The sequence below is a fragment of the Myodes glareolus genome, chromosome 23, assembly GCF_982192425.1.
Source record: "Myodes glareolus chromosome 23, mMyoGla1.1, whole genome shotgun sequence".
Taxonomy (NCBI): Eukaryota; Metazoa; Chordata; class Mammalia; order Rodentia; family Cricetidae; genus Myodes; species Myodes glareolus.
In genome coordinates, this window is record NC_142048.1 from 48,502,293 (window position 1) to 48,528,402 (window position 26,110).

Sequence of the window (26,110 nt, forward strand, 5' to 3'; positions counted from 1 at the left end):
TGCAGGTGGCCCTCGCTGTGCATAGTGTCAAGGGACTTTGCCTGGATTTACCCCAACCGTGCCTCTCGTCAAACAACAGCCCAAGAAAATGACCTTAGTCTGAACTCAAGGACAACTCCAGAGCAGAACACACGGGACACCCTCTAAGCATGGTGACTAGCCGGCCTTCATGTCAAGCCATTAAAAGATGCACAGGGCAGGTGCTGTCACCCTGAATGCTAATAGCTGAAGAAGCCATGAATCCAGCGCCTCTGAGCAATGATGGCCACAGACACACTTCGGCTTTCTTCCATTAGTTCCACACGGAGTCATTTAGAGGCAGCACCCATGTTTTTCCTATTTAAGTCAAAGTATCAAACGACTCCAGGAAGCTCTCAGCCAGCCAGCCCCAACCCTGCCCTCTGTGGCCCTCAACTTCTGAATCTTGAATAGACCCAGCTTTGTATGCTAATGACCCAAGAGTTCACCTTATCTCTCCTCCTCCCCTTTGCGGTTGTGCGTTCACATGAACTCTGCTTGGCAACTACTGCAATGCCTTGGCCACTAGAATGATCAGTTAAGCATTTTTTTAAGAAAAAAAAAAGGGAATGAAAGTCACACAGTCACTGCCCTGAGGTTCACAGCCTCACTCGTGAGACTAATTCCTCACACAAATGCATTCTTTAGCCCTTCTCTATGCATGCCCCAGGCCCCTAAGTTCCTGAAGGAGATATTCAGCTCTGGATACCTTTCTAGATGACTCACATGGGAAAGGTCAACGCCTTTGTCCAGGTCCAACTAGACAACGGTGGAGCTAGAATCTGAACCAAGAAGTCAAGTTCCCAAAAAACCATTCAGGACCCTGGTCCCTGTGTCCTGGATGTCTTTCTTGTCTACAGTAGAATGCTACTTTCCGGGCCTGGGGTCAGGACAGACTTCACTGAAATCTCACTGGCCCCTTTTCCATCCAAGGGCATTTTATGTGTCAAAGGATTTAGAGGATAACATCCCTCTTATTCAACACAAACTTGTACTAAGACCAAGAACAAAGATGTGCCAAATCCTTCACTCAGACCATCATTAATTCTGTCCCCAAGCCCACGCCCACCTCCTCACTGACTTCGGTAGTAACACTTAACATCTTGCTCATTCTTGTTCCGTCCCCCACCTACCTACATTTGAACTTTCTGGTTTTTGGTTTTTGGTTTTTTTATTTTTTTTCAAGCCCCTCTAAGGGTCTGTACTCAAGGCAGGGAGACCCTGGCAGACTATCCTGACTCTGACCCTCAGCCAGTGCTTAGGGCCAATCTGAGCCCTGGCCCCCACCTTCCTCATCCTTGGGGAGGATTCTAGTAAGAAGTGGACAGATCACACAGGGGTCTCTATCACCCATCCAGAGGTCCTCGGGGAATGTACACACACAGAGAGATGACAGCGTATTTCCAATAGGAGTGCTGGTCTCTTCAAGGTAAAAATTGGTCTTGACCTGATATGGGTTAAGTCAAAGCTAAGAATTGAAATGAAAATCAGAGTTAACACCAGGCCTATCTCAAGGCTGGCCTCATCGCTATCCGCAGAGTTTATCCTGACTTCCCAGTTATTTGAGAACTGGCCTTCAGTCCGGGTGGCAACGATGTCACCCTGGAGCCGAGTGTCCTGATTCCTGCTCTCCAGTCCTCTCAATCTCTTTTCTGTCACTACAAACGGCAGAAAAGAGATTCTAAGAACCCAGGGGAAGCAGGTAGATAAGAGGGTTGCTTTGCATGGGTTCTTGCTTTTCATGACATAATCTCTCTCCCTTTTGGCCTCAGAGGGTTCAAGGTCGTATTTATTGAGACTCCGAATAGCTTCCCTTGGCTATGACAAACAGACAGTTCCCCTACGAGCTCCCTGAAAGACCACGGAGTGGACATCACATCCTCCCTCTTATGTCCGGGGAGACCCCTATGCAATGGGAGTGAACAGTACCAGGCCTTTTCCTGGGATTCCCCAAGTACCCCTACATTAATAGACCTGGAAGTTGTGTGGGAAACCTAATGAAACCACGCTTGGAAATATACCCGGAAAGACATCGTATTGTTTTTGTAGCTACTCCCAAGATGTACTGAAAGATGTCCAGTTACCTGAGCACAACACAATAACAGGAGATGAGACGGTAAAAGTCCACCCAGACCGACACAAGTGTGCAGGATACCTGCCGTATGAGTGCACACACGTGTGAGCATGTGTATTGTGTATGTAGGTCCGTGTGCAAGGCAGTGTGGGCATGTGAAGGCCCAAGGCTGATGGGTACTGGGATCTTTGGCGATCACTCTCAACCTTATATATTAAGCCAAAGGCTCTCAATGAGTTTGGAGTTGGCTGGTTCAGCTAATCCAGCCAGCCAGCTTTCTCCCAGGGTTTCTCATCTCTGCATCCCACATGGTAAGGTCACAGGTCGCTTTGTACGAGTGCTAGGGGTCTAAACCCAGTCTTCAGGCACACGTAGCGGTCACCTTATTATCCACAGGGCCATCTCTCCAGCCTCAACACTTTGTAGAAGTAAAACTACAAATGAATTCCTCCTGTTTTCTTGTCCCCCGTTCATTAGTTCAAGCAACTTGCAGTGCCAAATAGAACTTTTCCCTTTGTTTAGACTAACAGTTCCCATTAACACAACAATACACAGCTGTCTCGGCTGAGCCAGAATCCAGCCAGAATCCAGAATCAGTCAGGAGCAACTGAGCATCAAAGCAGTCCCCACCCCTAGCCACATCCTCACTACCTGTTGGCAACCGAGCATGCACGAGCGCTGAAGGCAACTACTCAGGTTACCAGGAAGTAGGAGCTACACGTACACAAGCGTATCTAGACAAAGACATAGAAGCCCCTGGAAAAATCTGAGACTAAGGATGACGCTTGCTTATTAGGCCAGACTTGGAAGGAGGGCCTGATGGGAGAAAGGAACTGTGGCTCCAGCCCAGCTCAGATGAGCTGTACCATAGACGGGCCACCCTGAGGGAGAAAGCGTTGTCTTCCCAGGGGCAGGGACACAGTCGGAGAGCACAGCAATCCTCCCACCCCATCTCCAGGCGTGGCACCTGTGCTCTGTGACAGCCAAGTGCCAACGAGGACCCTCACCCTGGCATTGTGGGTGCCGATCAACAGCAGCTTAACTAGCAAGGGAAACGGATGGGCAGGGCGGCAGTGGAACAGGCAACCCCTGGAGCCATATGGCCCACTGCAGAGTACAGGGGCACCTTGGATAAGAGAGCCTGGCAATGGCACAGAAAGCAAACTCTGCCACCCTGAAGGCCACAGAATCCTTGGCAAGCAGTTGGAGAGCTCAAGTGAATACCGAGGAACACACCCATGACCTGACCGCGTGTAACACCCGTGACCTGACCGCGTGTCATGACCGCCTCTGTGAGGCAGGAACTTCTGGCTCAGGCCCTGATGTTCAAGTACAAGTAAACAGTTTCTCACTGACTAATCTCTCTTCTGCCACGCATCCCACAGATGTCCCAAAGTAACCGTGGCCTTATCAAATGGCCTTAGATCATTTTCTACCTAGCTAGGGACACCGCTGACTGGCCTTCTGTTAGGGAATCCAGTCACAATTTCCCTTGAAGAGATGCATGTTGAGTGTGTTTTGGGAATGTCCTTTCTTCTTGTGTCAGGACTAGAACCTAGGATTTTACATATGTTAGGCAGGTACTATACAACTGAACTGCACCTCCAACCCTTGTATGTGTTTAAGGAACACAGGACAAGGTGAGATTTAAGAGGCCATAACCAGACCGCCAACGACCACCCAGAGATGCCATGGGGCCAGCACTGCTTTGAGGCCGACAGCTGCTATGGCCACCACTGTCCCAGCCCCTCGGCCTCCACGAATGTTCCTGTCATTTTTCCCTCTATATATCCAGGCTTGGAAGTCCCACTTCCACTAAGCCCAAGCTACTTCCCCACATACGAACCACTCTTTATCGGTGTATGTTTCTAGTGCCAAAACAAAATCCCAAGCCAGAAACTAGGCCCACTCTGCACTAAAGACGTAAAACCTAAATTCACTATCATTTCCTGAGAGTGATGTAGCGGCAGCACAGACGGAAAGCCAGGTCAGTGTCCCCTCTGCCTGCCTTCTACTCCCCAAGTCTACTCCGGCAGAGCTGTCCCCTCCCATTCCAGGACCACTGAGCAGACACAGCCCACAATTCCTTCTGTCGGACAGAGCAAGGTCTCTGGGTTTCCTTGGGGCTTATCTCAGTGTGTTCCCAGCACTGACTTTCAACCAGCATTCTAGGCAAAATAGAGACGAGACTTAGGACAGACAGGACTAACTCCAGACCAAAGGCCAGTGTCCCTGTTGGAGATTTTAGATGTGGGTTTCCCATGATTTTCCAGGCTGAAAGAACTCATGGGCCCTGGCCTGGCTTTCACAGGAATCTAGGTGGCACAGGAGAGTCCAGAGAAAGTCTCTAAGTCATCCGAACCCCCAAAGAGCATGGGAAAAGGGGGACTTTGATGGGTCCATGGAGGGAAAAGCTTCCCTCAGCTCACCTATTCTTGATGTGGAGCAGTCACTGCAAACAAGAAAATGTGCCAGGAGATACATTAAGTCTGTAAGGAAAGAAGACTCTAGGCAAATAACTGTCAGTCAAGGCAAAAAGCAAAACAATATATTGATTCTACGCCTTGCTCAGTGAAGGGCAGCCTTATGCACAGCCTCCTCCCCACGTCCCTACCACATACACAGTGGTGCAACTATAAAGACAATAACAAAAAAAAAAAAGGCTTTTAAAAAATTACCAGGAAAACTGATACCAAGAGGAACCTTGAGAGAGGGAGGTAGGACCAGACACTCAGGCCTACAAGGAGGTAGGCTGGGGGAGGAAGAGACTCCCCAGGGCCTTCTCCGCACATCTGCTGGACCTCTTCGCTGGCAGCTGGACAGCTGTTTCACGACCTGGTTCTGCATGGCCTGAGCTGTCTGGTCTTCCTCTGCAGACTCCGGGCTTCCAGATGTTCCTTTTGCTCAGCTAGCATCACGTTAGGTCTGTTTGTGAGGTCAGGGACTGGAGAGAAACAGGGTTCAGGGCTGGAATCCTTGAATATTGGTAGGATCTAATCAACTCCTTAGTAAGAACCACTGAAGTGCCTTGAATGAGATGTTCCTCAAACGTACCTGGTCCCCTGTTTGGAGAGGGTTAGAAGGTGTGGCTTTGCTGGAGAAAATATGTCACTAGGAACAGGGCCTTGAAGATTCAAAAGCTACTTTGAACTTGTTTTCCCTGTTTACTTTTTCTGGTTTGAAATACGCATTCCCGGCTACTGCTCTATCCACAGGCTGCCTGCTCCCTCTACTCCACCCTCATGGGCTCTTACCCTCTGGAACACTGAGCCCCAAATAAACTCTTCCTTCTGGAAGTTGCCTTGGTCAAGGTGCTTTATCACAGCGGTAGAAAAGGAAGCCATCTTCGGTCCCCATGAAAGACGAGCAGGCTCACCTGCCACCCAGCCCCCGCCACCTGCTGGAAAACACACAACAGGTACTCCAAGAATTACGATCCTGCGGTTTGAAGGGCTGGAAAGGACCGTGTTAATTCCTTCTGGATTTCTGCCACGTCAGACTTTAGAGGTCACAGACGAGAAGTACCCTGCCTTCGCATGCTTCCAGTAGTGGGGTGCACGCTCCCTGACATGCAGCTCATCCTAAGTTTGCTTTCAGCCATGAGTCATACTCTTCCAGAGACACACAGAACAGGTCTTTCCTGTGCAGGGTGAGGCATCCACAGGCCCTCACCAAGCTTATAGCCTTCATGTCCAGACAGACCCATCCGTCTTAAAGGAAGATTCGGGGAAGGTAACTTCTAGGCCCTTAGGAAAGGCATAGTTACCCCCCAATGCAGCAGCTCACTTCTCCATGACGACACATCTGCCATCAGCCACTGGGAACCACGGCTGTGCTGAATACCGGGTCCACATCAGAGGAGAGTGTAAAAAAACCAGCACAGCCACTTGGTACCAAAAGCTGATGGTCCCCAGACATGTCCTGTCTGCCCAGGCGTCTGAAGATACTGCGCCTTTTTTGGAGCCAATGGTTGGCACAAAGTCTCAAGCCCAAGTTCCTGAGGGCTTCAGCTCTCAGGCTCACAAGATAACACTAACTCCCTTTCTGAGTCTAGAGATGTTTAGTATCAGCCCAGCCTGTATTTCAATAACCTTGAAAATTAGTTTTAGGCTTCCTCAGAGAAAAGCATCAGCACCCGTGCCCTGGCTTAGATTTGACCCATTTGTAAAATACATTCCTTTAGTTAGTTAGTCTGTTTCTTTTTTAAGGAAGGTGCAGCAAGCCACCAGCCCCCAACCTGAGGAGGAAGCCTTATGTGGGGTGACTACACAGAGCTATAACATGACATCTGCTTGGTAGTTTCCAGGACACCAAGGCAATGCCATGGGCTACAAACGCTCTCTCAGCAAGGGATGTATGACTAGCCCTGCAAGGCAGGTGAGCAAACTGTCTCAGAGGAAGTGGCCCTGGGCCCTGAGTAAAGTCCAATGCATGGTAAACTGTGAAGCAGAAATACTCAGTTCTGAATCGAGACAGCAACCGCTTGGATAGTACCTGTTCTGAGCCACGCATGGTGGCGCATACCTGTAATCCCAGTTTTGGGAGGCAGCCACAGAAGACTTACTACAAGCTCGAAGCTGGCCTGGTCTACGGAAATTACCTCAGACAAGCCAGGGCTGCACGGCATGACGCCGTCTCAAAAAGCACAAAAACGGTTGGGGGTGTAACTCAGTTCTGTCAATAAAGTACTTGGCTAAGACCCAAGAAGTTCGATCCCCAGCACTGTATACACTGGACGCAGTGGTGCACGCCTGTAATCCTAGCACACGCGAGGTAAATGCAGAGGGTTGAAAGTCTAAGGACATTGTCTGCTACACAGCAAGTTTGAGGCCTGTCAGGAGGAGGAAGTGGAGGAGGAGGAGGAAGAGCAAATACTTAGTCTGTGCTTCCAAAGCATTCTCATACAATGTTGTACCAACCCCACACAGGTGCCACCGATCACTGAGTGTTTCTGCGACAAACAGTGAAGGGCTGGAGGGGCCCAAAGAACAGCCCAAGGTCAGGTCACCAGAAGCCAACCAGGGGACGGTAGAGGATGCTGGTCGCCGAATGTACTATCCCTCACAATGGTCCTCCCCTCCCCACGCCCACACTAGCCAGTCAGCTTCTCAGCCAGTTCTCTACCTTAGCCTCTGTCCCACCCTCTCAGATACTGGCCTCTCCCTTACAAGCCTAGCACAAAGGCCAGTGTTCCCAGGAGACATGCAGGTGTTAACAAAGCTACTACACATACACACGCATACACGCACATGCACACACAAAGTCAGAGTTTTGGAAGAAAAAAATCCAACATAGTTTTCAAGATGGAAAACTCACCTATAAGCTGTTTCAGCTTGCTTAAGGAAATCAATGCAGAAGTTTGAACTGGTTAGTTCAAGTCATAGTTACTCAATACCAATCTAGAACTAGCTCTAATGACCTGAAAATTTATGGACTTTAATGTTGCGTCTTATTTCATCTCCTAACACTGGAATGGACAGGTAAGCCAACCGAGCCATAGAGAGAGCGAACATTACCTGTACCAACTTGATAATCGAAATAGCTCTACACTGAATTCAGGTTTATTGACTTCTAACCCTACACAAACTTTTTCCAACAAGCTTTTTAAATCCTGGGGACAACATGCCGCTTATGACAGTCCCTATCAACTGCTGGAATCCGCTCAAAAGGATTTTACCTGCAGAATCAGGGAATACTCAAACCAGCACATGATATATTGGCACCGGGAGTAATAAACAAATCATAGGTCAACAGCAGTGTGGCCCAAACTTAGGAAGGTGGCCTCTGGCTTCCAAAGTCACCATTGAAGTGAAGGCCCTTAGAAGTTAAAGCCCTGCCAAGTAGAAGAAACAGCAGCATAATCTCCACAGCTGCTCTGTGAAGCGGTGAGGGAAGAGGCAAGCCCTGAGTCACACAAATGGACACCAGGCACAGGACAGAGCCGGACAGCCTATGAGAGGCAGGCTGCCATTAGTTTCACTGGTCTGAGCAGACCGGCTATGTGATTAGGCAGCTGTGCTGTACCCACACTTAGAGACACACAAGAGCCCCAGGGACAGAGCCTAGACCACCAGGCAACTGTGTGGGTGCACTGACAACTAGCCAGGAGACACACCTGAGTGCCCAGAATGTAAACACACACACATACACACACACACACACATACACACACACACACACACACACACACACACACACACACCTTACATCCATCATTCATCTCTATCCTTATCTGTTATTATAGCTCTGGCCTCTCTCACACTTCCCCAAAGAAACCACAACACCTGAGCTGATCCAGTCCCTCGGCCCTGACCAACGTCATGACCCGCGCAGCCATCACAGGGTAGCTCCAGAAACTATTTGCTGCCTACCAGAGCAACCAACAAGCTCAGGGAGAGAAGGACATGGTGATTGGAAAGCTTCTCTTGGCAGCGGCTCTTGCTAAGGCCCAGCTCTGTGCTGACTCATGAGCGAGCTGATCACAGGCTCTGGCCTGCCCTGCACACTCGGCACAGATGTTTCCCGAACCTGACTAGCAGGTGGCTCTTCCCTGAGCCCATATTTCCGCCTGACAAGCTCTACCACTGCCCTGTAGGCCAGTCTTGCCTGTGGCTCTGGCCCTCCCAGAGAAGAATGCTCCCTCCCTCCTCGCTGCAGGGGCCCCAACTCTTGACTACTCTTAGAATGCCAGATTTAAGAAGGCATTATCCTATATGCCCTCTGATCCCTGGATAATGAGGTGGCGGGAGTGGGGTGGGGGAGGAACTGCATCTCGGTCACACTGCACAACTATTTCGTGTGACTAACCAGGGCAAGTCTGCCTGACAATGCAGCCTGTTCAGTCCCTTAGACCCCATTAAGTCTCATCAAGGCACTTTCTCCCCATAAGGAGGAAGAGCAGAGTGGGCTACTGTGGCCTGTGGGGAGAATAGAGGCGTGATGGGGGAGCCTGAGGCATCAAAGCTGTGCCTTGAGCTGGCCCCAGGAGCAGAGACATTATAGTCCTGACAAGAGCCTACCCCTAGCAAGAGTCTACTTCACTTCCTAGTCTCTTACCAGTGCCTATCTGCCCAGTGCCCTCGCCCCCCATCACAGCAGGTCTCCCGCGGGCTTCTCAATCCTTGCACAGATTAAAGCAGAACATACAACCTAAAAGAACTGTCTCCTTGAAATCCCTCCAACCGTCCTTATTTACAGGTAAGAGCTAGCTTTTGGCCAACAGAGATTTCACCTCCCTTATCAAGAAGAACTTGACTGTGGCAGCTTTCAGAGCCCTTGGAAAAAGGAAGAGACTTGGTTGGACCTCTTCAGTCAGCAGGGCTGGTGCTCTAGCTACCCTGTCCGGCTGATTGAAGGACCCCTCCTCTCACACCCTCCAGAAAAGCAATACAAACACGTCCATATGCGCAACTAAATATTGTTAGAGGATAATTTCACAGCTGGCAGATACGGAAAGACCTTTGAAGGAGACTCTTATTCTCAGAGCAAGTCCAGTAACTGGCAAAGGAATCCAGTCTGCACAGGGACGGATGCCCTCTCTGCGTGGTCAGATTTGCAGGAGAAAATCCACAGGCCAGGTGCCTGTATTTAAATGGACACCCGTGAAGAACTTGCAGTCTGAGAGGCAGTCTGCTAATCAACACCTGGCACCTAGAAGAGCCTCCTTGCATCTCTGTACCTGAGGGGAAAGGTTGTGACTCAGTTTGTCGCTTGGGGGCTAGAGGCAGACTGCAGAGTTTCAATCTTGTCTTCCCACACCTCAGGACTCTTCCCAGAGCTGACAAGCACCTGCTTGATGCATCTCCCCTTCCCTCCTACCTCCAAGTCTCACAGGGGTAGTATCTCCACTTGATCCGTGGCTACAACCAAATTGTCCCTGATTTGCATTTCAGCTGCGATTTCAAAAAAGAAAAAAAAACTGTCCAGTGTTTTGGGGACCACACCTCCCTTGAGGCCAGCGGAAGATCACAAGGACCACGTCTTTCTCTCCATTAGTCCTGAAGTGAGTCTGCAAGCTTCTGCTAGATGTAGCTCTAAATGAGGATGCTAAAAGTTCACGGCTGGACTTTTAAAATGGCAGACATTTTTCACATACTTTATCTAATTACGGTTTTGCCGTTTCGGCACTCTTAGTTGTTGGGGTCCTAAATTCCTCTCCTTGACCTTGACCCCTGAACCCCGGAATGCCCTCCTTGACTTCTTTCCTGTTCTTAACCCTCCTGGGTAGCTAAATTTCTCTAAACTCTGTAGAAACCCCTCAGGCCTGAAAGATGAAACCGCATATCAGAATTGAGGAGCGCACAAAGACCGTGGTGTCCGGCCTGACTCCCCAGTGGATCAAGGCTAGGAAACGAATCTACAGCATGGAGCTGGGACCAAAGGGAGCACGGGGTGGGCGCTTGTGGCTGGCGAGCCCAGGAGCCACACGTGACAAGGTGGTGGCTTCACAGGATGGAAGTTGCTCTTTGGAAGTAGCTGGGGTGGGAGGGGGATTTATCACATTTTATTCAGGTCCACTCTCACTCTGAGGCCCCAGACACTGAGGTTCCCTCCCTTCATCTCCCAGCCACTTCCCCAAACTGGATGGATATACAGAGAGAGACACTGTAGGAATTAATTCCAGAAGTGCACACAGAAAGACAGGCCCGAGACAGTCCCGGGAGGAAGTGTTCTGCGGCTGGTGGAAGATGAGGGATAGCAAGAGAAATAAATCCCCTAATCCTGCCTGAGTGAGAAAGAATGCGGCTCGGGAAAACCGACTCCTCGTTTCTCACCAGGACCAAAGGACTATTTTTGGCACCTCTTCCCAGCTCACGACACCCTTTCAGAATTGGTAAATAATTTCCCTTAATTCCTGCCCTGAAGAAAATGGTCCTTTGCTTACCTAAATGTAAACATCTCCTACCTGGGAAGCAGACCTAAGGGCTGTTGGGACATCCTTGCCTCGTTAAGGTCTGTAGCCTTGCTAGAGCCCCCTGAGGAACCAAGGCTGTACTGTCTCAACCGTGAGCGTGCACGCTGTGCAAGGGAGCCTAGGTGCTCCCCTGCCCCCCAAGTCCTCATCAGACAGACACAGACATCAGCTCTTCTTCCAGCCTTCTGAAGGAGTCAGAGGCACCCACTCCCACCTCTCAAACCGGTCCTTGCGAGGAGCCCTTCCCAAGCCTGTGTGATCCTCAGGCTCCAGCAGCTTAGCCTGCCAGAGAAGGAGCAGCTTCCATCTCAGGCCCCCTGAATAAGCTCCTGTTACTGACTGTTACCATGTGGACACTATACATTCCCTGCAGAATCATGTATGAAAGCCGGGTCCCTGCTGGTGGTGGTATTCTGGGGGTCATGGGAACTTCAGGAGGTAGGGCTTAGCTGGAGAAATAGGTTCTTGGAGGCACTCTATTCCTAGTTCCTTCCTCTCTTAATCTTTGGTTCCTCTCTGCCATAAAGCATCTTTCCCGGCCCCACATCTTCACCACCAAGATGCTCAACCCATAGAGCCAAGTAATAACGGACTAAACCCCCTGAAACCAGGAGGCAAAACCAGCCTTTCCTCCCTGTACATTGCTTCTGCCAGGCATTTAGTCACAGCAGCCAAAGGTAGCGAATAGGACGGGCATCCACAGCTGAGGCAGCAGCTCCCTTGGAAAGCACTTCCAGGCTTTGCTTCAGTTTTGTCCACTACGACAATAACTCATTTGTTCGCTCTCTCGCTCCAACATGTCTTGGGCACCTGCCTCTGCGCCTCTATCTCCCCAAACAGACCTCTGAAAACCTCTTAAACACCCCAGAGCATAGACAGAAAAACCCCAGCATCTGCATTTGGTTTTTTCCCCTCCAGGAGAATTCAAACTCAGCAGAAGGCGGTGTTTCCATCTCGATCCCCACACATAGGCCCCAGCTTCCAAGGCCTTCCATACAACCAGCCCCCTGTGAGCTTGACTCTGACAAATGCTTATTTTTCAAAGAAACCGAAGCTGGCTGCTTCTGGTTCACCCCCCTCGAGGGAGGCCATCCTGAGACCTGCCCCCTCCCAGAACCAGGAAGTCCCAAGTGCCCGAGCACGAAGAAGTATTCAAACCAGGAAAGCCCATGCAGCCAAGGCAGCTCCTACAGACACCGAGAGACAACCGCCCTGCCAGGTCTTCTCAAGCAGGCCGGGGTGACAGCGCTGTGACAGGCAGGGCCTCTTACACGGCAAAGCCATAGTTCAAATATTTATCGTATGTGTCTGGCTTTCACACAGAATGTGCAACCTGCCAGTTACCTCTGTTTACCTTGGTAGAAATTCACGGGAAATCTCAGTCTGAACAGGCCCAGAGTTTATATGACTGCCAGAGAAACAACTTTCTTTGATAAATCATCCGTGTGACAGTGTCCCTGAAAGACTAAACAAAGATCTCAAGCATAATCTACGGCCTTTGAGAAGCTTTGCAAAGCTAATGCGTGTTTAATTGGCTGCTCTAAGCAGGTTGGGGCAGGGCAAGGGTTTGACATTTCTTTGGCCATTTGTTCTCCTTTTAAAAAAAAAATACAGATTGAAGCTTTTGGCTCATTTCTGCAAAACTGGATAAAACCTACCAATATTTCAAGGCTCCTTTCTTCTGAATATAGCCTATTTGTGGGGCTGGGCATCACAAGGAAGCTATTTGAAAAGGAACTCCGGCCTGGAATACTGCTTGAGAAAAAGGGGGAGGGAGAGGGAGGTACGCCGACACAAAGGGGGCTCTCAAATCTCTCTGAAACAGACCCCAATAAATTATGAGCGGAATATATTACGGATAAGATTTCTCAGAAAACACACCAGCACAAAAGAAAACTCCAGTGGGCGTGTCCTGGAACTGGTGTGGATTGGGTTATAATTGTCTGGTGGCTTCTAGGGCATGACTGAGGAGTACCATCGAAGGCTAGGCGGGATTGCCTTCCCTTCTAGAATCTAGAGGGGTGGAGGTGTGGGGGAGGGGTGGCAGCTTATCTGTATTTGGTTTGGTTAACTACAGGAACCTTGAAGCAGCACAAACCTTCAAGTTTTCAAACTACTTCATAAAACCTTCTGCTAACCAGAGAATCACCTAGGTATACCGTTCCACTTCTTAATCTCTTCCTTTTTTTATTTCATTTTTTTTATAAGTTTTCTCTTTTTGTCCAACAAGATGATTTCATAAGTGATAGACTTCTCCTTCCTAGGCTAAGTTCCATCCTAAAATGGTTCTTTGTATTAGGTGAACATTCCTATGTTCACCTCCTCCAGTCCAGGAAACACAATTAATTAATCTGCTTGATCAACTCAGTTCTCTGAACAACATCATGTTGGGATTACCATTTGAGAAAGCTCAGGGAGGTTGAGAGACTTCTTGTGGTGGCCCAGCTTAAAGGGTTTGGATTTAATCCAAGTCTGTCTCACTCGGTCGGCTCAGCCTCTCTTTCCACCAAGAAGAAATCCACAACGGTGGAGCGAGCAAGCACCTTCTCTGTGTGAGGCACAGGCATTCAGATTCCACATTCTGAGGGCAAAGGAGTGCTCCAGTTCCCTGCCAAGGAGCTCCTCCGCCATCTTGGCAGGACGGGAGGGTGGTGGGCACGCAAGGCGAGAAGGTGGGACCATGAGGTATGAGCTAGCTCGCTGCCCAACAAGTACTAGCAAAGGAGAGCTGCCAGGGACCCAGGCCAGGTTGGGCAGCCTTGTGCTAACTCCTTTTCCTTGCTTTCCAGTCTATAAAGGGAGGGCATGGACTGGCTGACCTGTGAAGTTCCACCCAATTCAGAGTCCCTTTACAGTGGCAAATCGGAACAGGTGGGCCACCCAGCACTCGGAAATAAGCAGCTTTGGCTGTCACCAGTTCCTTATCTCAGCTTGTCCCCTGTCTGTCCTCCTCTGTCACCCACCGGAAAGGCTTCAAAAGGGTGACAACTGAGGACAAATCCTCCTTGGTTACCTTAGCCATGACTGTTATATATAATAATAATAATAATAATAATAATAATAATAATAATAATAGTCATATACCAAAAGGAAAGGACATCAGGCTTTGGAAGGTAGGTCAAACGTACAGACAAATATTGCCTGATCCATTCCTGTGAGGCTCCTTGAGCAGCCATATTCATCGAGAGGATGGAAAGTGGTGTTTGCCCGGGGCTGAAGGGGAAGGGGCAAGATTACTGTTCAATGGGCACAAAGTTTCAGTGTAGATAATGAGAACTCCAGAGACAGACCTGACGATGTTCCCGCCACAGGGTACCTAACACCACTGACTGAATACTTAGAAAGGGTTGAGGCGGTAAGGTTTCTGTGAGGATGCTAGGCAAGGCATGTTGTTGGGCTACTCCAACCAGGGCCTCTCAGCATGCAGATCAGAAGGCACTTCCCACAGACTTCTAGATATTACAGCATAACAAGTTCTGAATGACCCAGTCAGAGCTACACCTAACCAGCAAACCGGCACCATCCAGCCCTAAACCATTAAAGTGCACACCTAGATCTGTAAGACAAGGATCTGCAGCCACACACTGAAAGCCAGAAGAGGGGGAAAGGTTGAAGAGAGAACTGAGTTTGGTTTAAAGCTCAATTGGGCAAAAGTCTTGAAGGCAAGTTGGGGGGCGGGGGAGAAGTCAACAAAATGAGCATCCTGGGTGCAGCTGGGAGGACATCATTTCATCACCAAATTCGCACCTGCGTATCCGCTACCACTCTGCTAGAAACTGAGGCATGGCAAGTTTGAGAGGCTTGCTCCGCGCGCGTATAGAGCCCACACACGGCAAAGAGACAAAAGATGCAAGTCTGCCCCAGAGGGTCTAGCACCCCATCCTGGGATTCACGGGTTTGAAGGTGCCAACGTGATACTCAATGTAACATCTTCCTGCCAGCCAATCAGGAACGGAGGATGGGTTGCACCCCACTCACTGGAGGGAAACATTGACTCTTTACAGCTTTTTCTCCTGGTTCCTCAATGTGTGCCGTCAACCTAGTGGTTCTCCTGCTTAGGCCTGGCTCTGAGATCTCAGACCAGTCCCCCAGGAACTCCCCAATCAGCAATCACAAATGAGCAGGTGATCATATTAGCTACATGACCCTGGAAGCTTTTCTAGGCTTTGAGTTCAGCATGGTTCACAGTAGATTTCCCAACCCCATGCATCAGGTAGTCTGGTTAAAATGAGATGCAGACTGTGAGCCATCTTATACCGTCAGTGCCTGGATCAAAGGGCCCCCAACTCAACAATTCCCAGGGCTTGGAACGGTTGGCAACTGTTTCAAGCTCAGAGAATAAGGATGAGATACATGTTGGCGAATTCTAGGTGCCCTCAGCTATTTGCCGTCTTCCTAACACCACTTACTTCTCTTACTCCTGTTCCATTTTACTTCCAATGAACTGGCCCAGTCACTCCAAACCTAGCATGTTGCTCCCCTCAATTTAATAACAGTTTGCACACAGCCACTCGGGAGGGATGGTCTCCTTTACTTGTGCCTGCTGTGTGTGAGGCATTGTCCAGGGACCAGTCTGAGTACAAACGGGCCTTATTTTGTTCTAAGACGCAGATTTTTCTTTCACATTTTAGTAATGAAGTGTGTTTTCTTTGTCAGTGGACAGGGCTGATAGAGCATCTATTAATCACGCAGGAGGTAAATCTGGCCCTAGACACGGCCTGCTCGCAAGCAGCTCCGGCGCTGGAATTGCCATGCTGGCAGCTGGTTTCCCCCATTTCCAAGAGGAAACCCGAAGTTTAGTTTGGAAAGTCTGAGCTAACTTTTTTTCTGCAAGAGAGCAAACTGCCCTGCAGTGAAGCTCAGCCCTCCCCCCACCCCAACTTTCAACAGCAGCTCGGCAAACCATCCCGCAGAGCGAAGATTGGTCCTCCAACAGCCACTCAGCCAAGAAACCTTGAGAGTCGCGAGGCAGAGTGAGAACAGATCCATGGAGGAGCAGGGACCACAGGAAATACTTCTAGGAAACATTCCCAGTGCTGACTCAGAGTTGATTTTCTTTTCTTTTCCTATTTGACTAATTTTACTGATTGCCAAGTACCGTTTTTCTCTTTGAGGAAACTTATAAACAAACAAAGGGGTGATATTCTCTCAGGGGGCAAGGAAAACTAGGCGGGGGGTGAAGGAAGAGGCAAAGAAACCTTTCTTCTTGAGTAGAAAACACTAGCTGAAGAAGCTGCCAGGAGAACTGGCAAATCCCAAAAGTAAAGATGCCCGTGCAAGGGACATGCATTTCCTTCCCCGCAAAGCACCGTGAATCATCACACGGGTACTGTGGAAAGGCCTGAGGGCACTCACAGGAAGTAAAATAGAAGCGAGACAAAATGACTGGATGTGGGATAAGAACCCCGCAGCAACTATTAATCAGGTAAGCCTCTCCCGGAGATAAACTACCCTAGAGAGAGTAGGCTGTGGGCACGAGCCATCAGCCACAAAGTTATCCTGTTGGGAGCTGACAAAAGCTGCCCTGGCCTCTTTAAGAACTGAGCACAGCACCCAGTCACAGTGCAGTGGGAAACCACAGGGAAGACTCCAGGCAGACCTGTGGGTCCTAACTGTGGTACAGCAAGCCGGGTGACCACCATTTTGAGTCTGAAGGTTTTGCGTCAGCTGATCGCGGCCTCCCCCATGTGCTGCTCTGGATCCAGGCTGATCTGAAGCATTCCTGAGCATGGGCACAGACTTCCTACTGTTGTTTTTGCCTGTTGAGGGAAAAAATGCACTCTGCACTGAGAGAGGGGAGCGTGCAAGAGGACAGAGTGAATACCGCCACGGGGTTGGAGCGGCATCCTTCAGGGGAAAGGTAGCAGACTCGGCGTGTCTAGCTCCACACTGGCTGCGGAAGTGCTAAGATGCACAAATGGAAGAGCCAAGAGGGAGCAAATGAGCGAGCGTGTGTGCTCACCCCTAAGAAGCAATGCTTTCCAGCAACTGATGTCTTCCCACTGGGGACACCAGGGCCACTTAATATAACCAAGAGGGAGCAAATGAGCGAGCGTGTGTGCTCACCCCTAAGAAGCAATGCTTTCCAGCAACTGATGTCTTCCCACTGGGGACACCAGGGCCACTTAATATAAAGCTTGATCCCTGGAGTGGGGAGTCAAACATTCTTTGCTTGTGTGTTAGCCTGCCTTTGTCAAACGTCTTTGTGTTCTAACTGAATCCTATCAGTGTGGCTGACTGCCTCTCTTCCTTGAAATGAGCCGAGCTAGGCAACAAGTTTCTCAACAAGGCTGCCTTCTAAGAAGGGCAGGGCTAAGCTCGGTCCCCACAGAGAGAAAGGGAAGGAAGAATCCTATTCATCATCTTTTGAAAACTTTACAAGCCAAAAGCCAAGAAACTCTCTCCCGACCCTCAGAAAAGCCTAGCCCGCCCAGTCATCACTGTGCATAGATGGGCACCTGCATGCCACGGTCCTAGTACTGTTCCTCATCTCACAGGAAAGGAAAAAACAAGTTCCTCAGTGAGCCAAAGTCTTCCAAGGGGGAAAGTCGACTCCTAGCTCATCAAATGTGAGGATGTGGTAAAATGAAGGCTAAAGTCTTGGAGGACCTCATGAACCCAAGAAGAAAACGCTCTTAGCGTTCCAAGGAGGCAATCTTAAAGGGTCCATCACTCCTGCTCACCATGCCCCACTGGTCACTAATGAGGCACTCCTTTAAGGCCTGGGGGCTTGCTGGCTTGGCGGGAACCTACTGCCCTGGAGGGACATCCAACATGGGTGGGTTGTGGCACTGCCTTTGTTAGAAAACCAAGCTTACCATAACAGGTTCTTTTGAAGGCGTGCCTCTTCCAAATGTATGTACTTTAGCTGCCACAAACCCCCCAGGGAACAGAATTGTGGACAGAAAGTGAGAGAAAAGGAGATTTAATGATGATTTGGGGTTCAAAATTTCAGCAAAGATTCTAGACCTACACACACTTTCTCAGCAATGCTGAGCTGACCCCGGCACTTAAATTCCTATAACCTCCACTCTAACTGAAATCCACCACTCTATAGAAAACCACTGCTGAAGGTCTGATTGGGATGTTAAATTTTAATTTATTCCAGGTAGGTATTTTTGGGTCAGCATCGAGCCTAGCCCATTGTACTCAACGAATGCCAGATGAAAGAGTATATGCAGAGGAAGACTCAGACACAGACACCCTGAGCTGGGAGCTTCCTTAGCAGGAAGCCTTCTCTTACCGGTCACCTCCATACATTCAGATTTAGGGATTTCCATCACTCTTCCCAGAACCTGATAAAATTCCATAAACACAAGGAAGCATCCAGCAAGGTGTTATTTTTCTGGGTTCCATCTGAGATGGTTCCCCAAACTCACACAACATCAGGGCAACTGGTAAAAGTGAACGCTCTGACCTATGATATGGCATGGGAAAGAACAGCCTCGTCTTTAGCCCTCCCGAGGACCCTCTGGGACCTCAGCCACATCTAAGCCCCTTCTCCCAGCCCTGACCATGCAACAAAAGGCTTCCTGCCAGGGTTGCTCTGCAATCTCTGGTCCCTTTGCTTCCAGGTTTATCCTTGGGAAGAACCCGGTGCATCTTCGTGACTGAGAAACTTGCTGCTATAGCAATATGGGGCTGTGTATCCATACGCTGTATGAGGGAAACTCACTGGGCTGAGTTCAGTTTGGGGACCTCCTCGGGGAGCAAAACAGAGCTAATATCAAGATGGGAGTGGAAGAGTCACCAGCCTTTCCGTGTATCTGTAACATGTTCGTTTGCATGTTACCTATATATCCCAGACTGGTCTCAAACTCAAGACCCCCACCTGGCCCCACTCCTAAGTGATGGGTACATGCACCACCACACCCAGCTTCTTGTTAACATTCTAAATGAACTCAGAATAAAATTGCAGGAGGTATATATGGTATGGTGGCCTGTATCTATTTTCTCAACAACTCAGGAAGTAAATGTAAAAGAATGGAGAGTCTGAAGCTAGCCTGTGCTACACAGTCAGTGATAGGCCAGACTGGGATACATTCAAGATTGTTAAAAAAAAAAAAAAAAAAAAAGTCTGAATTTTTTTTAAACAACAAGGAAAAAAAGGGTGTGACTCGCACAGCAGCAAAATGTAATGGAAACCAAATAAGGCATATACAGACACTTGATATCAAAATTAAAACCATCAGATATAAACATAACTTTTTTAAAAAACTGGAGCTGCCATAAGCTCAGTGCGTAATGGTGCTTGTCACCAAGCCTGATACCTGAGCTCAGTCCCCAGGGCCCACATGATGAAAGTTGTCCCCTGGCCTCCACATACATGAGCACACACACGTAGCTTTAAAAATCAATAAATAAGCATCTATTCTTATTAAGGTGTCTTTGGCAAACGAGATTTGAACAATTCAGCTTCCGTACATACATTGGCCAACACCCTGTGAATATGTGCGCCATGACACACAGACTCCTGGGGCTTGGGAGTGCTCCCTCCCCTACATATGTAGCTCACTGGAGCACAGCCCTTCCCAAGATCAGACTCTTGCTTGTGCTTGTAGGACTAATGAACACACAGAGGAGGGGCTACCTTAATGCTTTCTCGGGTAAGAAGTGGGAAATCCACTCCCAGGGACACAACCTGGAATTGCAGGTATCTGCCTCAATCTGTCCTTCAGCAAAATGGGTCCGTCCTTGGCTGCTGCTCTACATCCAGCAGCGGAGACCCAAGAGATGGGGCGAGCAGATTCCAAAAGCGCGCAGCTCAGGTTTGGGAGTCATTGGGCTTTCCTATTGGCCAGAGAGGCCATCCTAGCAGGGTCCTGAATTGCTCCCTAGCCCAGTCTAACCTCACTCTGGCAGCTGCAGGTGCTGATTTGGAATTCTTCAACCCAGAGTGACTTAGAAGGGAGGGAGCGAAATCACACCCCTGTGTTAACATCAATGTTCTTTGCCCAGGAGGCCCTGACTAGGACCTTTGGTGAATCCCCTAGCACAGAAATCTCCCCTCCTGGGAAGGCACCCCACCCACACTGGGGCCATTTTTAGTCCAGGGTAGAGTAGTGCTGACACCTAGGGGTGGATATAAAAATCATACCACGGAGAAAGCCAAGCCAGGGCTGACTGTAGCAGGTGAAGGGCTTCACCCAGTCCCCAAGTCTGTCTCCCTCTGCCATCAAAGAAGGTTTCCCCAAATCTGAGACAGAGACGTAGGTAGCCTAACTTTAATAAAAGATGGCCCATGCTCCACTCTACTTTGACTTCCTTCTGCCCGAGAGGGAAAACAAGAAGATGGAGGCAGAGGAGGGAAAGCTCGAACACGATGCTCTCCGCCCCCCCCATGAGCTCCATGTTCCGAGTGGAGACACAGGACAGGAAAAGGCAGGGATTCCAAGAGCCCCGCGCGAGGCTGAACCTCCAGCTTACCAAATTCGCTTGCACAGAGATGTTCGATGATGGCCTCCGACTTCAATTCGTTGTCACATGGAGGACACACTGTTGTACCTAGCGAGGGGAAGCAAGCCGAAAAAGAAGTTGTAAGTCATGGTGATGGGGACCCCTAGGCAAGGGAGCAGATGGGAGCCAGGCTAACAAGGGCTAAAAGTCTGGGATTCTGGAAAGGTGTCCAGCCAATGGCAATGAAGGGATCAAAGACGCGTAAACAAATGGATGTTTTCTTCAAACATTGTGGCCTAGATATGTTGGATGTGACGATTATTTAATCTACTGCTATCTGAGGTGGGTAGGGGCAGGTCCAGGCTGCTATGAATATCTGAAAGAAAAAAAGCTGACTTATAAACCAAAACAGTTCTTCCCTCCCCTTTATCTACCCCTCCACCCCCAGTTCTGGAAACCCTGAACAAGACAGCCTATCAATTTGACCAGATCTCAAGGACCGAGGGAACAGTCATACTCAATTACTCAAGCCCAGGGCCCTGAAGTGCCATAGGGACTCCAGAAAGCTGGCTGTGGAGTGGGGGAGGGGAGGGGTTAGCAGGAGTCACCAAATGGAGGACGGAGCTGAGGAGAAGGAAGCCCTTTAGATGATCTTTGATGAAGTGCTTTGAAGAGGAGCATGGATATGTGTTTGCATGTGTGTATGTGTGCATGCATATGCATGCACGTGTGTTTGCGTGTGCATATGCATGCTGTGAGTGTGTGTACATGCATGCATGCACATGTGCATGTGTATGTCTGTGTGTGTGCGCATGCGCACATAAGCAGGGCAAGACACTGAGAGGCAGCTAGGCCCCTGTGGGAGGTGGCTTCCAAGGCCTCCTTGGAAGGGCAGAAAGAGTGTACAGGAGAAACCAAGGTAGAAGTAGCCTATCATCTCCCTATAATCCCCTCTCCTCATTGTCTATCAAACAACTTACAGTTTATTGATGGCCTAGAAAACCACAAGTACACTAAACAGAGTCTGTTTCAGACACCCTGGACACTGGAAGCCAGATCCCAGCTGGAGTTGAAAGGCAGTAGCCCTGAGACAGCAGTCAATGTGGGGTTTGGGGTGCTGAGGACCTCCACTTGCTCCCTTTTTCACTTCCTGTTGCCCGTGGCTCACCAACACCATCTCTTCTCCCTCCCCCTTCCCCATGGCTTGGACACTTGACATGGGCACCCTGGGGGCTGGGATGCAGCTGCTCCCAGTCCTCTCCCTCCAAGACAGGGAACACATCTCCAGTCTGTATCCACCAGTTTCTCTCCACCTACACCATACCCTAGCAGCTGCCTTTCAAAGTTGGGGGGGGGCAGACGCTAGAAAATCTCTTTGGGCCAGATGTTGGAAATATGTTTGTTTTGCTCCCAGAACTTGAGATCTGGTTCTGTTTCTCAACAACAACAATAACAAAAACCTCTTACCCAGACGTCTCCATCATGGTGTTTGCTTCCATGTAAAGAAAGAAAGAAAAAGGAAAGGAAGTTATAGACAGGACCATGTGACCTATAATAGGAACACGAACTATGTGTTTGAGTTTCCTAGCTCTAATTTTTATGGTTGCCTTTCTTTGTTAAGTAGAAGTTATCACATTGCAAAATTCAATTTTATAATGTTGAGCAAAGGAGCAGAAAGGCATCCAAACATAAAGAGCAAGTCTTATTGGTCTCCTTCATACACCCCCAATTCTACTGGCCCTCTAAGGCTCTGCACCCCAACAGGACAGATGTTTCAGCCTGTGGATGACCGTTAAGCACTATCAGTCCTACTGGTGGGGAAGGTGCAGGGTAGGTGGGGGTGGATCACCAGTTATGTTCAACGTGTTTTCCCGTCTTCTCAATACTTGCAGCCAGGAGCTGAGCAGCTTTCGCCAGAGAGAGAAGAATGTGTAATGCAATATTAATCTCTGCCCCTCGTGTGTCTTTGGGGCCCTGCCAGGCTACCTCACAGGAGGAATCAATCTACTGAGAGTTAGTTTCATTGGACAGGTAAACCGAATCCTAGCTGGAAAGTGTGAAGCCAGTGAACAAAGACTAGGAGAGATTGTACGTTGTTAATGCTGACAAGAAACTAGAGGGGAAGCCAACACTGGAATCAGGACGAGGATGACTCGGTAAAATCAGTGTGCATAGGGAGTGAAGAGAGTGGGGAAGAGGTGGGGGTGGAGAGATGGGAGCAGGGAAAGGCAGGGAGATTGATTTTCCTTGGGCAGCTAGCTCACTAAGGGGAGAAAAGGGGGTGCCATAAGGGAGCCTCTGGAAAAAGTAGGGGCTCCCAGGCCTCTCCAGCCTATGACTTAATGCACAACGTGCCCAAACAACACAACTGAATGAGAAGGGCTCATTCATACAACTAAATTAGTCTAGTGTGTGTCCAAGATCCGTCTCCTGGGACCGACAGCACAATTACCTTCCCTGTCACAGAAGCCAAGGTAGTGTGAGCAGCCGCTGTTGGCGAGAGAGGAAACGCAAGTCTTTGGCTCATCTCTCATGAGCAAGTTTACCTTCAGTAACAAAGAATTTTCCAGTCCTCTTGTATATGCTAAGATGTGATGCTGTGTTGAGAATCTGAAATTTCAGGGTGGATGAGAAACAGAATAAGGCACCTGTGTGGAGCTTACTAGCATCCCAAAGTCCCAGGTCTTATTCCGGGCCACTAGTGTAAGGTTCTGAGGACCAGTCATCTAATCTGTTTTAACCTTCCCCTACACACACACACACACACAGCTTAACAGTCAGCTGACAGTCTGGCAGCCCTGCAGGGCAAAGGGGGGTACACAGCATGTGGGGACACCCTGATGATGATGGTTTGTCATTCTGGAGAGACACTGGTACCTCTCACAAAAATCAGTCACTTTAAAGGAAATGAGCCGCAGTCACATTCCTGCCAGACAACACACACACACTACACATGCACACTACACACGCACACCCAACACACGCACACACATACAGAGAGAGAGAGAGAGAGAGAGAGAGAGAGAGAGAGAGAGAGAGAGACTGTTTTCTTTATTCTGCAAAGAATTGCTCCACCTGAGCTCTAGGCAAGGTCAAACCAGAGACGTGCAATCACACAAAAGCATCCAGAAATGGGGTCAGGGCCAGTGTGCCCTTTGCCCTGCCAGTCTTTTGGAGGGACTGATTTGGGGGGGATCCTCAGAAGCAGCACCACCCCCATCTGGTCCTCTTCTCTCGCCCCCAAACATCAGCAGCTTTACACAAAGCTGCCTCCCACAGGTTTCCACTGTGTGCCCACCAATAGCCCCAGAAAAGGGCAATCAATCAGCGGCCATGGGGAATGGACAGAATACAAGCAAAACTGGCCACAGGCTCTCCTGGCAGGCAGGAGCTAGGAAGGAAACTGTGGTCTGGGGGGAGGGGGGACTCAATGGGGATGGAAGACACAGTGCTGTGGTCTAAGGAAATGCTCAACCCCCAGCGAGCCGTCTCAAAAGGCTGCACATACCAGTCCAGAGGACAGGGATGCCCAGGGCTACCATTTACCTTACAGGCTGGGGCCCATGCCAGACGAGGGCAATCACTTTGGACCTACCTTCCTCCCTAGAATGAATAGGAGCCTTCAAACTTCCCTCACGGCTACCCCAATCCTCACTCTGAGGCAGCCAAATGAGGCACTAAACAAGAAGCACTTGGCAGCTCATGCCCATCCCAGAGCTGAGGAGGCTGAAACAGGAGGAATTTGTGTTCAAGGCCAGCCTGGGCTGCACACCAAGTGACTAAGACCCTGCCTCAGAAGCCAAGACAATCAACACTTCAAGATAAGTTAAAGTTTTGTCTTCAAAAACGGCCTTGGGGTGCCCTCTTCTGTGATAAAGGCCACCGGACCTCATCTCACAAAAAAAAAAAAAAAAAAAAAGAACCCTGCCCCAAGTAACTGCCTCTGCCCCTGCCCCTGCTGTAGGGCTAGCTACTTTGGGTTCTGTGTTTGTTTTTGTTTTAGAGTCTCCAGATTTTTTCCCTTCTCACATTCAAACAAAACAAAACAAAACAAACAAAAAAAAAAACCCTTCCCTTTAATACTGGGTCTCCAGAAGAAATTCTGCTCCCCCAGGGTTCAGAATTTGCAGCGCCCAATTTGCAGGTCCTCACCCCCCAGGAGGAGATAAACAATGAGCTAATTACATTTTTATCTTTCTAATTACCTAAGGATTTGTGTGAATGGGAGGCGCGGGGGGGGGGGGGGTTGGGAGAGGGGGGCAAGGACGGTGGACCAGAGATTTTTGCATCCCTTAGATTTGCTAAATTCAAGGTTGTAGCCTTAATTTAGAGGCGAAGGTACAGAAGTGGCTCCTTCTAAACTTCCCTTCCTCAACCAGTTCTGCAACACGACGGGAAGATGAACTAAGGAGAGGGGATGTTTTGTTGCTGTTTGTTTTGTTTTTAGGGAAAAAAAAATACTTTTCAAATTTATAAAAATAAACAAAGCTTTCCCTCAGTCAGAGTTTTCTGCAGTTTGAGCGAATTGTTTTCTTAGGGAGCAGTCTCTGTTTCGGAAGTTTAAAGCTTAGGATGGGCACCCTCCTTTTCTTGAAAACCTTGGCTGAACTTTGTTTCAGGTATGGAAAACGCCAGACTGGAGCCCGGGAAGAGCAGCTCCAGGTAGTCCGCACTCCCCTCTCCCCACCCCACGGGCCGAGGCTCCCCCAGTAATCTCAGGGCACCTGGGGCAGGAGAAGCGCCAAGTGACCCAGGGCCTACTAGAAGCTTTCGGGATTGGGTCTGCACACCTTGTAGGCTGCAGTGCGCAGCTCCCCGGCTTTCCCCGCTGCAGCCCGGGTCAGTGCGGCTGGACGCGGGAGCAAGCAGACGTGGGAAGGAGCACCCTTACCTTGGGGCTTCGAGGCTTCGGTGGCATTGGGCGGCGTCATGGCGATGCAGACGTCGCCCTCAGGGAACTTGTCACACTTGAGCATCTCGGGCCAGTAGAAGCCGAAGAACTGCATGACCGGCTCGCACGAGTCGCGCACGGCCTCGCAGAGCCAGCGGCACGGGTAGATGGGCCGGTCCAGACAGACGGGCGCGAAGAGCGAGCAGAGGAAGACCTGGGTGCCCATGTGGCAGTTCTTGTTGAGCAGCGGCACCCAACTGCTGGCCTGCTGCTTCACCTCTGCCATGGTCTCGTGCTCCAGCAGGTTGGGCAGCACCATCTTCTTGTAGCCCACGTTGTGGCACAGCCTCAGGTCCACCGGGATGTCCACGCACTGCGGAGGCTTGGTGTAGAAGCGGCCGCTCTGGTAGGAGCCGATGTCCGACTGGAAGCTCACATAGTCGTACTCACTGGCCGAACCCGCGGCCAGCAGCGCGGCCACCAACGCCAGCAGCAAGCCCGAGGCGGCCCCGCCGCGGCCCCGCGCGCTGCGCCCGCTGCCCATGCTGCTCGGCGACGTCGGGGCTGCCCGCGCTGCCTTCACTCGTGCGTCCCGCTGCAAACTTCCCGGAGCCGCCGGGGACAAAGGCGCAGTGGCCGGCCCCGTCCGGCTCGCTGCCGCGCGCTGCTCCCCGGGTCTCGGGCCGATGGCGCCCACGGATGCCGCAGGCCGCGGCGAAGCTGGCGCGGGGCAGGGGGCGCAGGGGACCGAGTGCCGTCCCGGCTGACGGAGGCGCGGCGGGCTGCGGGAGGCTGCACCTACTTGCGACGCTGCAGT

General features: G+C 50.1%; 1 protein-coding gene across 1 annotated transcript in view; it reads right to left on the reverse strand.

The window, feature by feature from the left end:
• The window catches only part of Sfrp1 (secreted frizzled related protein 1), a 40,494-nt gene extending 14,657 nt beyond the window's left edge, over nt 1-25,837 (reverse strand). Inside the window, exons 1-2 of the mRNA XM_048456134.3 lie at nt 25,294-25,837; nt 20,433-20,510 (exon numbers count right to left, since the gene is read on the reverse strand). Coding sequence (XP_048312091.2) covers nt 20,433-20,510; nt 25,294-25,837 — 622 coding nt within the window. The remainder of the gene's footprint in view (nt 1-20,432; nt 20,511-25,293) is intronic.
• Between the last annotated feature and the right edge of the window lie 273 nt (nt 25,838-26,110).